The sequence below is a fragment of the Charadrius vociferus genome, unplaced genomic scaffold, assembly GCF_000708025.1.
Source record: "Charadrius vociferus isolate BGI_N301 unplaced genomic scaffold, ASM70802v2 scaffold513, whole genome shotgun sequence".
Taxonomy (NCBI): domain Eukaryota; kingdom Metazoa; phylum Chordata; class Aves; order Charadriiformes; family Charadriidae; genus Charadrius; species Charadrius vociferus.
Window position 1 is genome coordinate 26,056 of NW_009647423.1, and position 15,016 is coordinate 41,071.

General features: G+C 38.2%; 1 protein-coding gene across 1 annotated transcript in view; it reads left to right on the top strand.

Annotated features, from left to right (window-relative positions):
• COL9A1 (collagen, type IX, alpha 1) overlaps positions 1–15,016 on the top strand; it is a 75,870-nt gene that overhangs the window by 4,265 nt on the left and 56,589 nt on the right. Inside the window, exons 5-6 of the mRNA XM_009880522.1 lie at positions 5,968–6,364; positions 14,903–14,986. Of these exons, the coding sequence (XP_009878824.1) occupies positions 5,968–6,364; positions 14,903–14,986 (481 nt within the window). The remainder of the gene's footprint in view (positions 1–5,967; positions 6,365–14,902; positions 14,987–15,016) is intronic.

The window sequence follows — 15,016 nt, forward strand, 5'->3', positions numbered from 1 at the left end:
TGGGCGGGCAGGTCCGCAGAGGGTGTAACCCCCCGGTTCGTGTCTCCATAGCTGTGAGTTCCTGCTTCGCCTAGAGATGGGAGATCTCGGAAAAAAATACACAGCAGTGTTTTCCTGGGCTGGGTGGCTGACATAGGCATGAAGGCACAAGTGCTATAGGAGCACTGGGGAGGGACCCTCAAACACGTCAGGCAACAGCAGGCTCCACACCTGCTCTGCTGCAGAGATCTCCTCTCACATCTTCGTTAATGGGCAGCCATATTAGTACCAGGTAACCCTACGGCCATGGACAATATCTTCTCTTGCTTTATGAAACAGGGAGGGGTCACCCTAATTAAGCCCATTCCCTGGCATAAAGCATTCAAGGCTTTTGAGGAAGGGATGGGGAGGTGGGCGCATGTGTAGAAATGGCAAGCAAGCCAGTTACAGTATCAGCACCGAGCACTTGCCTGACTGTTACTGTTCAGCCAGTTCAGTTCAGTTTTTAGACTAGCATAAGAACATTATACAAGCCTATGTTACAGTGGCTATGGCATGGGAATAAGAGTTCAATTAGATGGGCATGGCTCAGCATATTTATTCAGGTTTTGCTGTAGTAATAGCTTGTGCCTTGAAAAGCTTGCATAGCTTCCTTAAAACACTACTAAATTGTAGCTTGGGCTTTTTGCTGCTTAGCATACCTGCCAAGATCCAGAAGTATACCCCAGAATGAATAGAAATGATTGCACAGAAGTCTTGACTTAAGCTTCTCCCATTATCCACATAAATTCCCATTGGCCATTGCTTCTTCTAGTGTAAAATATGCTTAAAAATCAACATAGAGTTCTTTGTGTAATAAGAACCTGGGAAACTGCCATGACTCATACCCATTGTCTCTGACACAGTGAACCTGTCATTTTCCAATTTAATCTATGTACCTGTTGTAGGTGTCCACCAGTTAGTAAGTACAGAATTAATGCTGGTAATTTAGATAATAATTGTGTTGATTTTTGATTGCAAGCTTTAAAAATATATATATTAGCACAAAGGAATATGTTCATGATAAGTTTTTATGTGGGGGAAGAGGACTATCTATCTTTATGCACTAGATGAAATCTTAATCCTTTGACTTCACAAACGCAGCTGTCACATCACAAGGCCCATGTGTCCACATGGATAAATTAATGCCAGAGAACATTCCAAGGCATTCACACTCGGTCATCTATACTGCCAAAATATTATACGAGACCTTGGCATGGTTTGGGTCCAGACTAATTAGCACTCTTTAAAGAACTCGTGGGCACAGCTTAGCAGCTAGGATAGGGCATGGACCATTCCCAATAAGCAGACTGCATATAGTCATCATATTTTGGAAGTAAGCAGGTTTAAACTTTTTCATGCCAGCTGAACTTAGTACCAGAGAACCGTCTTGGGCATATTGAATTTACTAGTATGAAAGGAGCCTTCTAGAAATGTCACTTCTTTGCCTGCATCCTCATCTCAGTAGAAAGTGGAGCAATGTAAAAAATTAAGCTGCTTTTTTGAAGAGGGTTTATATTTGGGGTAGTGGTGTACTGCAGACCACTTTAGCAGATGACATGAAAAACACTGTACAATAAGAAATTATAAAATGAAAATCGGAAATTTATAAAGCTTTATCAGTAACCTTGGAAAATCCAGAGAATTTCATTGGCTGATTTCCTGATTTATCCTTTGGGAATAATACTTCTCTGTGAAGTAATGCTCCTCAAATGCTTATGCCTGAAGGTCTGGCATTACTATGTCCAGACACCAAAGTTCTTCAGGTGCTTTTCCTTTTGCATTTAAAGTAAGATATCTTACATAGTACCGCTTCATTGATATAGATGATGACACTGTAATGGAAAGGACAAAATGCAGCTAAGAAGCTAATTAGCTCATAACAGAAATAATTAGCTCAGAACTGTGTGTTTCTGAAGAATAGAGACCAGCTGAGGGTAATGAGTTCTAGCAAATTACTTCTGGCTAATGACTTCGGACAGTTGCTTTTAAAAATGCCTAGCTAGATTTTATTGTTATTGCTTATTTGATGGCTGCCAGATAGTGCCTGCCAGGTCAGCTGTGATTCTAGGAAGCTTCAGGAAGTATAGATACAAGTGGCTCCAGCTTGAGCAAAGGAACCCCCACCCCTGGGTACGCAATATTGCATTATCATGAGGTTGGCCAGAGGAGCTATCTCTAGTGGATTGCACCAACATTTCTAAAATCTTCATTTAGCAAGGAGTAAGTTATCTTAGTGGTCAGTGGAGCTCACCTAACTCTTAAAGAAACCCTTAAAGAAAGGTTCGATAAAATAAGCAGTTATTTTGTAGCATTCAAATCAATACATAGCTAACCTTTTAAAATACTTGTTGCTCTTGATGAATCCTGGAGTCAGTGGGACTGTTAAGGGTTTCCACTGTTCAGCCAGATGACTTATCTTGAGTATATTGATGCCTTGACAGGACTTAGCCTTGAAATCTTAAAGAAATCTTCCTGGTAAGCACTCAAGCTGTGGGATTAATAAGACTTTTCGGTATTTATGAAAAAGATTAAAAGAAAACAGTAGTGTTTCAGAAATTCCCTTTAAAATTTAATTTAAAAATGTTTCATCCCCCCAACTGTATTAAAAAAATTAAGCAAGGAACCAAATATCTCATAAAATACCCAATCTTGCACTCATTTCACACATAAAGTAGTTAGTTTGAGTACACAAGGAAAGCAGGACTAGACTGTTATCTTACAAACTTAAGATACAAAAATGAATAAAAAAATTATCTGATGGCTTATATCCCTGCCAATTTTAAGTGGGTAGGAAAGGGATCAGGACTGAATTTGGCCTGTGTGCTTGAAATAATTTTGCATATTAATCCATCCTTCACTCATTTGCCCGATTCTAAATTTAAAATTGCTTGATTTCCTTCCATAAATTAATGGAATTGGAAACATCTACGTTAAAAATAACTTAAGTAAATAATTTAAGTGCTTATATAGTTATCAGCTGTTCAAGAGGATTACAGAATCCAGCACTCTTCGCTTTGCAGTGAGATGGAGGAATAACATTTTTACAATTGTTTATTTGAACATCGTGTTAAATTTTCTGTAGTTTTCAAATATTTAGCACTTTAAGCTGCTGACTTCAGTAGGGTTTTTGCCTATGTAAAAATCATGGGCTTTGGGACAAACTGTTTATTGAAATACACTGATACAACTAAAGACAATTGAATTGCTTTGCATTACTGTTGGAGTAACTGAAATAAGAATCTGTCTCTGCTTTACTTGTGGAATCTTGCACAGTAACAGCCCCCTGTAGAGTACCTTTCTCATGAGGGGTCATGCTGTTCTTCATTACGTTGAGTCACATTACTGACACTGAGTCTTTAGTCCAAACGCAGCAGTTCTTCTGACTGGTTATTAAAAGTTTTTTAAAACGTAAATATTTGTCCGTGTTTGTGCACTGACTTTTTATCTTTACTGTTCTGTATACATTTCTCATAATTTAGTTTTCTCTTACAAATGTCAGAAAGTCTTACACAATTTCTCTTCTTTGTGTTTCACTTGAAAAAGTTAACATATTTTTTTTCTAATTTCTGAAGAAGGAGAACCCATATAATGGCTTGTAAAGGACTAACGCTATAGGTAAATATGGTGCAAAGAATCCTGTCGCCAGCCTGATACAAACAATCTTCTAATCTAAAAGTGTAACTACATTTACTTACTAGTTTTGTTGGTTGGTTGGTTGGGGTTTTTTCCAGTATAGCTATGTCAGCTGAGGTGGTGTGAGAATACATGTGATATTTTAGCCAGTATTGCCATGACAGTGAAATTTATGAGTGCAGAGAAAGAATGAAAAACTCTCCTCAGAGTATCTGGGATTAGCAATGCCTCCTTTAGCTGCAGAGCTCGGTGTATCAGATCCCCTGAAGTCACTGAACTTGACAGAGAGAAAGTGGAACTTCACATGAAGGCTCATTAAACAATTACCTAACGATGACACCGTCAATAGGGTAGTAGTAAAACCAGCACTTGTGCAAGAACAGTGGGATTCAGCAAATGAAGAGATAAATGACTCAGAGGAGCTAAGGTTTTAGCAGCAGAGGACATTGAAGTACTTGTTTAAGAGATATGGAGGAAGAAGGACACAGAGGGCTATAAAAGATGTGCTGAACTGGATCAGGAGCTTAGCAAGAGTCTAATGTGTGTCTGGGTAGGGAGAGGGAGTATGTTCCTGGAGCAGGAAAGAATATATAAACACATTGTGTGTAGGCTAGAAGCCTAACGACAGGATAGGGGAGGGTAGCATACACTGGCAAGGGCTTAGAACGGGAGGAAAGGGACAATGTCCATGCATTGACATCTGCATTTAAGATGGCAAGATACAAACTGAAAAAAAAACCCAATAAAAGAACAGAACAAGTTCGATAAAATCCTACCAGACAAAGCCAGCTGGGACAGACTACTACATCTGCAGTCAACAGAGACACAAGACAGCAAATCACAGTTTAAAGATAACAGCTCGGAACACCCTCTGCCACGTTAGTGTATCTCTGCACCTTGTGTAATGAAATAAACTTCCAGCTAAACGTTCCTCTTCCTCATACACCAGCTTTCAGGTGTATGAAATGCTTGTGGGGGAAAAGGAGAAACACCAGCAGTTTGGGTAGTTTATTAATAAGACAACGCTGTTGCTGCTGCTGCTGCCGCTGCTGCCAGCCTTTCCCCGGTCCTTACTGAAATCTAGCTGAGGCTGTGCCGTCGCCTGCTGGAATATGATTGCACTACAGCTTTGGACACTTAAACATCAAAACTACAAATTGTGGAGGCTTTATCTGGAAGTACTCTCTTACTAAATCAGTAGTTATCAAGCATACATATACATTCAGAATAAGAACTAATTTATTCTTTTTTTTTTCTGTTTTTTTTTCTTTTCCTTAGCCTGGGGCCTGAGATTCACTAATGCTGGCTAAATTTGCGCTGAGATAGGATTGATCTGCCACTCAAAAATAATCTTTGTTCAAAATGCCTCCTTGCCTAAGAAGTTGTTCTAATGAAAACTAGTGACAAAAAAGCTCTGCAAGTCTCCATATTTAATAATTTTATTCAAATCCAACTTATTCTTAAATGTGGATAGATGGCAAATAATGTATTGATGTCAACTGGACTATGACACTACCATTTTACAATTCACAGAATATGCAAGGCATATTTTTAAAATATTCTTTTGGATTCACTGACATATTTGAGATAAAAAATGACATTGCTGCTTTGCACAGTGACAGAGCCGGTAGTACTTGTTTGGATTTCCAAATGTCATTTTATAGGAACTGCAAAAGAATGAAATGTTTTATACGTGGCAAATATGTTCCCTGCTACTTGTAGTCTTGTGGTTGAATGTTGCAGGGTATAATACATTTTTAGTGTGGGTTCTTATTATGCATAGATTTGTCAGTGAATGATTTGTTGAATGATTTCTGCTGAAATGATAGTTAATACATTAACAGACTGGTTATTGTCAGGCTGAACAAGAAAATGCATTTGCAAAAGACATTCTTATGTCTTCAAAACCAAATCAGATCTGCACTGACTATCTACCTGGCCAATTATAAAGTCACAGTATGTTGACTGATTTTCCAAGTCTAATGATAGGAAATAGCGTAATTGTAGGATATACTTTCTAAATGTGAAGTAGGAATCTGCTGTTGCTCCATCCATTACACTTAGAAAGGGTTCCCATAAATATTGTACAATGTTGGAAGAACCCACATTTCTGAACCAGTTCCTTTTGCCATTAGTGACACTAATGACTCAAAAGAACATCCCGTTTTGGGATTCTGCATGCAGAAGAGCAAGGACAAAAGCAAGTTTGAAATATGGTTCCACTAAGTAACTGTTTCTCATTAGTCTGCGTTGATATGTGGAGCTTTTCAGAACAAATACACTACAAATGTACTATGTTTTGATCCTACACAGTGCCATATATTCCAATGGATTGCCCGATGAATATTCCTTTCTAACTACTTTTCGGATGACTGGGGCCACACTTCAGAAATACTGGACTATTTGGCAGATTCAGGATTCTTCAGGAAAAGAACAAGTTGGAGTGAATCTTAATGGTCAAATGAAAAGCGTTGAGTTTTCTTATAAAGGAGTGGATGGAAGACTCCAAACTGCATCATTTTTGCATTTGCCTTTCTTGTTTGACTCCCAATGGCACAAGCTTATGATAAGCGTGGAAGCAAACAGTGTCACACTTTTTATTGACTGTATTAAAGTAGAATCCTTAAACATCAAACCAAAAGGGAAAATCAGCATTGATGGCTTTGCTGTGCTTGGAAAACTTAAAAATAATCCTGAAATTTCTGTTCCGGTAAGTTCCAAAATCTTTTATTACTGCAAAAAGTGTTTTATAGGATCTTTTTGCTTAATATTTTTTTGAGGAATGCATCTTTAAATGTTTTCTGGAAGTACAAATGGCAGAAAATAGCAACTCCTTGGCAGGTAAGTACTAGCTTTGCTTTTTAAATTTTGCACATGTATATATTGTGTAAGGTAAGAGATGACCCAGGTTATGTCTAAGTAAAATTTCTCAGACATCCACACTTCTGTCACTGGATTCTGCTCTGTCTGGATGTATCAGTTGGGTGTTCCTCTGCTTATCTCATATGTGGAGCTTGATCTAGAAGGAAGTCTCAGGACATGGATTTGTGGGCTGCACCTCACACCAAAGAGAGCAAAACATTAATTGACCAAGAAGTGAGGCCCCTCATCTGCGTGCAACTGACCATCAGCTAGAGATAATTAAGTGTGTCTCTGGCATGATAAATATTTTAAATCATTAATACAAAGGGAATATCTACTGTAAGAGAGATTGACAGAGGTCCTTTTTGATCTGCTCTGATGTTCGCACAGGAAATGAGAGCACCACATTTAAATCTCTGTACTAAACCAGAGATTATCATGAGTACCTTATACCTCAGAAGACTGTTCTAATCATTACGCCACCTGGTATGACCATGATAACAGTCGCTTTTTCTCTTGAATTAGTTTGTGTTTTTTTTAAAAAAGGCTGACCTGGAGTAGACAGTGAACTCTTAAAGCAGGTTCTTGTTTGTCAGTCCTATGAGGGATAAGTGTAGCATCAGACACTAAATCCAATCCAAGCGAAGGGCCCAGCAGAGCTGAGACATAAAGCCCCCTCGTCTCCACAATACTTTCTCCTGGCTAGTTCAGGATATCCCACCCCAGTACCACGGCTGATGTCAATCTCTTTGTTAGATATTTAACTCCCCCTTTGCATTGTAGTAGACACCTAAACTCACTGTGGAGTGCTCCTTCTGTGTAGCCGCAGTGGGCAGCGAAATGCTTATTCTGTATCCTGTTAGCAGATTTAGTGCTGAAAATATCCTCTTCATTCTACTGCACTGCAAGGTGAGTTGTTTTGATGGAGAAAATGACATTGGGGGTGACATATGGTAAATATTGAATGCTTTTGTGCCCTTCAACAAAGAAAACTGCATATGAAAAACTTCAGGGATTTCATTATTTGACTATCTGATTTAGTTTCTGAGATGAGCGATTAATATAAAACACATATAAAGTGACACACCTGTAATTTCTAACAGAAAAAAAATGTATCTGTCACATCTGCATTTTGTCTTTCAGACATCCATGAAAGTGTTTTCTCAGATAGTGTTTTTTCAGCTAATGAGTTATACTGCACTTTATGCTGAATAATGTAACAATTTTGTCCCACGGTGCCACTAAATGACATTTAAGTCTTTGGGAAGGCTATTTCTGAATTTACTTTGTAGATTAAAAGGAAACAGTTTCAAAACACGATTGAAAAAATTGCAGAAAACATTGCCAAGTTCCATATATTATCCTGTTCCTTTTCCAAGGATCCTCTTTAAGAGGATTAGGAACATATAAGTGGTAAGATACACCCATATATATATAAAAATATATATGTATATGTGTGTGTGTCTATATATAGGGTATTCATTTCAAAATGAGCTGAAAAGCAAAAGAGAATCAGACACTTAATATATTGTAACTGTTTTCCACACGCCTACACAGAAGTTTTGCATCAACTTTGAAATAAAAACAGTGAAGCGAGATGTAATCTTTTGACTATATTTCATGTTGTTTGCAAAAAATGTGGCCAAAGGATAACCAGCATTGTATGAGCTTGAAAGGGGAAATGTTGCAACAAAAAAAGCATCTCATGCTTCATCACCTCTGTATGTATAGGTTACTATATCACACAGGATAGAAATCAGTTTTACCTGAAATATGATGACAGAAAGCTGCCCCAGGTATCTGAAAGCATCTACCTAGTATATTGCTACAAATGTGGATTAGGAAATATCAGTGGCTAAAAAGTTATATTAATTCTGTTGAAAACAAAAGTTGGTCTTTGAAAATGTCACTCAAAAGTAATCAGCTGGAGCTGATAATGTAGTGATTAGCTGCATACGTATCTTAGCCTTGCTAAGTGGTCTGAGAGATACTGACGGATGAATGGATGGGATGATGAAAACATTACATATTCTATGCATGTTACTAGGATGAAAACATTTTGTGTTCCTCATTGGAAAGATATTTAGACTAAATGCACAGAGAGTTATAGGTATTAATGTAATACTATTACAACAACTAGTATAGAGTGCTACACTAAATTGTGCCCTCAAGTTAGACACAGTTATTCCTTTAAAATCGAGCAGGGTTCCTGTTGCCTCTTGAATGATTAGAAATGGCAGCCTACAAATGAGGAGGGAGATGTGGTATTAAGGTCACCTTGGCAAGACTTCCCCCTTCTCTGCTGATGCTCTGGCTGACCTTTAACAAGTCAGAAAAAGCAGCAAAGGAAATCTGGAATCTTGTCCCCCTTCCTCTCCAGCCCATGTTCTGCAGAGACTTGCTCTTTTCAACAAGACATACAAATGAGGAACAACGGTTACCCTAGGGTCTGCAGGCATCTGGTGGGGAAGAGTGTCTGGCATTAACTTCTGCCTCATCAATGTTTAAGCACGTGCATCATTAGGCACTAGTGTGAAGCTACGTTAAATATAGGACATCTTTCTTCAAGGATGAAAGGACAAAATGGAATTATGTAATTTTTACAATTCACCACTTACCGTGTAAAATATTTGTTTACTTCTTTAGCATGTTTCTGGGGAGATTCAGTCACATTTAGTGTATTTTATGAAAAAAATCCATTTTTTTGCATAAGGTAGGCCTCAAACCAGGAATAAGATGCACATTTTTTGATAAAAAGAATAATGAAACACTGGAACGAATGATCGGGGAAAGAGGAAGGTAAGCATCACATTACATTTTTAAACCAAGTTTGGATGTCTAAAAATACATTTTAATTCAGATGGAACTGTGGGTTTGACACAGAACTCACTAAATTAAATTGCATGGCTTGTGCTATGAAGCCAAAACTGACAATGGTAGTGGTACAACATGATATTATAAAAATGTAGATTTAGGAAGACCATATTCTCTGAAATTATGATAAAGAAATCACACACTCTGATGGACTGGAAATTTTAAAATGGCTTTTTATATTGCACAAGTTTCTGTTTTAGCCTCTGCATTTATTTTCTCTTCAAATCAAGTAAATAAATCTATGTTCAGGCATATTCTAAGGCTTATCCTTTAACTTGCGTAATTATACTGAGTTTAAACATCTCAACAGTCTTGGTTATTTAATATGTCCAAGGCACAATTTCTAATTTATTTCCAGGTATTGTTAAAGTATATTACTTCCAGTGGTATAATTTTAAAAGGACATAAATTATGTGTTTCCTATTATTCTTTTTTGCAGCATTCTGTGAGTGCTCGATTTATCTTGCAGAATAGGTCAACTTCTTATAGGTGCACTGTAATACATGTCATTTTAAAAGAGATTCTTTATTGCTTGTTGTTACTATGATTGCCTAGGAGAGTAATAGAGTTCCATCAGAAACTATGGCGTGCCTTTGAGCCTTTACAAGGATTTATTCCAGGATTTCTGGAATGTTTTATGGAGGGCAAATTTTCATACAGGTCTACAGCTGCATTTTATCTTCTTTAGATAAAAAAGAAAATAGCTCTTTTTATCTGAAAGTAATTCAAATAATCCATTATAAACTCTAAGCAATACAAGATATATCATCATTTCAAAACTGAAAAGGAACTTACTTCCTAAATCACATGTTTGCTATAGAAAGGTAAGGGCATTCATTTCTTACTGCTCAAAGATTAACTGCTACGAGATGATATAAATTGCCTTAGCTTCTGCAATTTCAGAGGCATTACCCTGATTTTTTTCATAATAGACTCTAAACACTGCTAGAAGTGATCCTTGGTCATTATTTAATTGACATTTAATGCTGCTAACTAGTTCAGGGCAGCTACACGACTTGTAACGTCTAAGAGGAAGCGGCTTATCAATATTTGCTGAACAGGTGTTAATTTACACCACAGAACAGATTGTGTCCGTGTATCATAAAAAGTCACATCTTGGGTCTTTTTCACCCTGTGAAATCTCACATTCAGATGGCTCAACCCTTGCTGTGGAAAGTCAAATAGCACCAGAATTTGGTGTACTGTTCTAAGGCTCTGAAAAAAGATGCAAGGAAAGTGGATCTCTAAAAACCCATTACAGAGATGTAGGGAAAAAAAGATAAAACATGTTTAAAATAACTCTAGAATTAGATACATTTAATATGTGTAGCTTACTCCTGGTTTCTTAACAATTGTACAGTCGATAGTAGACTCCCTTTAGAACAAACATAGATATAATTGACAAAAAATTGCAGAAAACTTTCCCCTGAAAATTGCTGAGCTGGGCTGTACTTCCCCTGAAGGGATGTATTCTCTTGACTCATCCTTGAGGCAGCAATCTCCCAGAAGGGACGTAAAAACATGCTCTAAGGGTCATGGTTTTCCTGAAAGCCTACGGTACTGCTAAATGCTTCCCTGTGACTGATGCTATACTGAAAATACTACCCTAGATATTTAGGTTTCATTTATATGAAAAGAAAGACAAGGACCTACTGGAGCGTGTCCAGAGGAGCGCCACGAGGATGATCCGAGGGCTGGAGGACCTCTCCTATGAGGAGAGGCTGAGAGAGTTGGGGCTGTTCAGCTTGGAGAAGAGAAGGTTCTGGGGAGATCTTATTGTGGCCTTCCAGTACCTAAAGGGGGCCTACAGGAGAGCTGGGGAAGGACTTTTTACTAGGGCATGTAGTGATAGGACGAGGGGGAATGGATACAAACTGGAAGAGGGCAGGTTTAGATTAAACGTTAGGAAGAAGTTTTTCACTTTAAGTGTGGTGAGGCACTGGAACACGTTGTCCAGAGAGGTTGTTGAGGCCCCATCCCTGGAGGTGTTCAAGGCCAGGCTGGATGGGGCTTTGAGCAACCTGGTCTAGTGGGAGGTGTCCCTGCCCACGGCAGGGGGGTTGGAATTCGATGATCTTCAAGGTCCTTTCCAACCTAAACCATTCTATGATATCTTACTTACCCTTCACCTCTCTCATCTAAAGCACTAAAAAGACAACCAAATTGCATAGCTGATTCTGGGATGTGCAAAGCTATGGGCATTTGCGGGCATTTGCACAGAACTTAAGAGGACAAAACAGTGAACACACAGGTGTAGCTAATCCAATTATATCTGTGCTAAGAAATTTATATGAAATGGAAATCCGGTAAGAATCTTGGAAAACGGATGTCAGAAATATTGTCCTATGGGTCTTAAATACCTACAGGTCTTGAAAGTTTACATTTTAATAACTTCTCTTTATGATTACCCCTGATGTATCTGAGGTTAATTGCTGAGAACTTTGTGCCTATACTTCAACCTTAATCACACTTTGTATTGATATCGATAGAACATCTACATAAGACATCTACCAAATAGTAGCGTCCTTTAAATCAGCTTAACATAATCAACAAGACCATTGTGAAATACTGGTGAGGGAAAAGGTACCTTGACAGCAAGGCTAAGACATATTTGCCCTTCTCTCAACTGTCCTAAATCAATGGGAGGCCAGTCACACCTTTTACTACCTTGCCAACAGGAGAATTTTATTTTTCATTTTAAAAAAGTCAGACAGGCTTCATCTCAATTTTTGCTTTATATAGCCTCAAAACAGCAACAAGAGCTCTAAGCAAGAAATTTCTAGAGCAACCACAGTTTATTTTTTTGAAAAAATAATGCTGCCTAACTAAGCAACTGTGAACTAAGAAATGTCAAATTAAAGCTGCATGTTCAAAATATTTCACCCCCTTTTATATTCACATTATGGTACAGTGTTTTGTAAATAATGCTAGGTATTTTTTCTGCCTGCTTCATTTATTCAGATGGTTTTTTGTGTGTCTTAAACTCATAAAAGTACCAGGCCTTACTTAATGCTCACCACTCAAATCCCTTCTTGAATAAAACAAAGTGATTGGTTGGCCATTCAAGAGCACTGGAAGAAAACATATAAAACACTAAAATGATTTCCTGACTCAGTGAGTCAAGTTCTCACTGCAGCAAGCAATCACATCTTATAATCTCATTAATAAATTTATCTATGTTTTAATATTGATTATGTTCAAAGTTGAAAAAAAGGGGTTCACACTTAAAAAATTTATATGCATTTGCTAGTAGTATTCTCTTAAGACACAGATATTGGCTGCTGGTGGTATGTCTTAAAAATAATTTTTTCAGTGTTTACAGATTTTTTACCCTGTTAAAAGTTGAAAGCACATCTCAAGACTATTGCTTTCAGTTACAGTTGTTAATGATCAGCCTTTTTTTGCATAACCTGTACCCAGATACTTCATTTCAGGCATCCAATTCCCTGCTCCCGCCCCATGCAGAATGCTCTCTAATGTAGCTATTTTAATTGAAATAATTTGTCAGCACTACATAAGAGTTGTGATGCAAAAGCAGGCTCATCCAGTGGCATCTGTCTGCCTTTTCCACAGAGCCGTCCTTTCTTTTTTTATCAACTTTCGCTCCATTTACTTCCAAACTTACAGTTTCTGCAGTATGGGAACTATTTCCACGGCCTTGCTCATTTGGTATTGTGAATGAGTAAAGCGTTCTCAGGAAAGAAGCGTGGAATTACACAATTTCATGTTACATACAGATTAAGTTTGTAAAGGCAACCTTAATTATGGGATTTCCTAACTACTGAATGGATGACTTTTCAATTTTAATATTATTTAATACAATTTTAATATTAACCAGAAAAACTGAAAGAATAGAAATTTTGTCACTTGAAACCATATCTATTTTAATTCAAATCAGAAATATATTATTATTTAAATGAGAAATAAATTCTAAACTGCTTTACAGCCAGTTATAGACCTCTTTCTCTCTGCAAGTGAGCTTCATAGGTGAATAATGTAGAGACTCAGGACTCAGAATGTAGTTGTACAGTTTGAAACAAATTATCATATAGGTATCATTTGATCCCATTTTTTGTCTTTTTATGAATCCTTGTCTTCAGATTCCAGATACCCTCTTTTTTTTTATTATTGTATTGCTGCCTTGTAGTATTACATTATAGTATACATCCAGTTCTTCTATATGCATATTATGACATTCAGTTGTCCATTATTAAGGACCGGGAAAGGTTTTGAACTGTGAATTGGACAAGGGATGTAGAGAATTGACCCACAGATAGTGGTGTCAGATAACAGGTAAAAGAAAGGAGGATACTGCCTCTTTTGTGTTCTAGTCTCAGCACTCTGGAAACTGTGATGACTGCAAAGTAAACAGAACAGTAGAGATGTGATAGCAAGGATTTCAGGAGTGGCAGTACTGAAGCGGTGAAGGTGAAAGCAAAAAAAAACCCCAACAACAAACCAGAAGCAACTCGTGGATATGCAGGTGTCTTGCAGAGATCTTAAAGGACTTCAGATTCAAAGTATTTATTAGCTCTAGCAGTTGGTATGCAACTAAGTCCATTTAAGGATGGTGGCAGGTGAGGAAAGCATCTCAGAATGACAGTCCACCTTCTGCATCAGTTATAGGTTGGGGATTGAAAAGAGCAATGAGATATCCCAGAGGAAGCACAGAAAGCAGCCAGGAAGCACCGAGACATTACGTTGTGGAAGGGATGGTGGGGAGCTACTTTAGCTCAATAGAATAAGAAGAAATACTCAGAGAAGCAAAGAAATAAGAAGTGAAAGCTCCTGGACGCTCACTTCTATTTTCAGCTTCTCAGAAAAATGAAATCAGTCTTTTCCATACCAGGGCTCTACGTTGTAAGAAGAAAAAAAGCCCAAAACTTTCTTTCCCCCCTAACTCTTCAGACATCCAGAATGAATAGAGAAGAATAGGAGCCTCTGAATTTTATCATAAAACTGAGAAATCTCTGGATAAACCACTCATTAGTGGTTCATAAGCGAAACTGATAGTATGTGTGATGAGAAGGGAAAACAACCCAAGACTTTAAAAGCACGATACAATAAATATGCAGTTTAATACGCTTCTGGTACTTAAAATTCCACATGATGCAGTATATATCAATGGATATACCTCTGAAGCTGTATGTCTGAGCTATTCTGTAACTTTCAGCAGAGGGTATGTGTTTTAATCTATATAGCACATCAAGTGAGTTTCGGCTGCATCTTCTGAGATGAGGTTTGCCTTAATCCCGTGTCCTTTTCCAGTGCCAAATACAACCATTCAAAGAAGGTGTGAAATTTCACACATGTGTATTACCCAGTTGGGGGTGGGGGAGTGCAGGGTCAAGCCCTGCTCCAAACTGAGCTCTCTGATACACCCATAGCTATTATGATTAAATACCCAACCTTCAAAACGTGCCCTTAGCTGACCGGGGGGTTCCTCCTATTGCACCCTCGGCCAGCGTGACTCCTTGACACGAATTAACGTCATCTTTATCTCCTTCGCCAGTTCGAAATCCAGTGGATGGTGATTCACTGCGACCCGCTGCGACCCCAGCGCGAAGGCTGCGGCGAGCTGCCGGCCCGGGGGAGCGCCCTGCCACCCCCTGCCACGCCCTCGCCC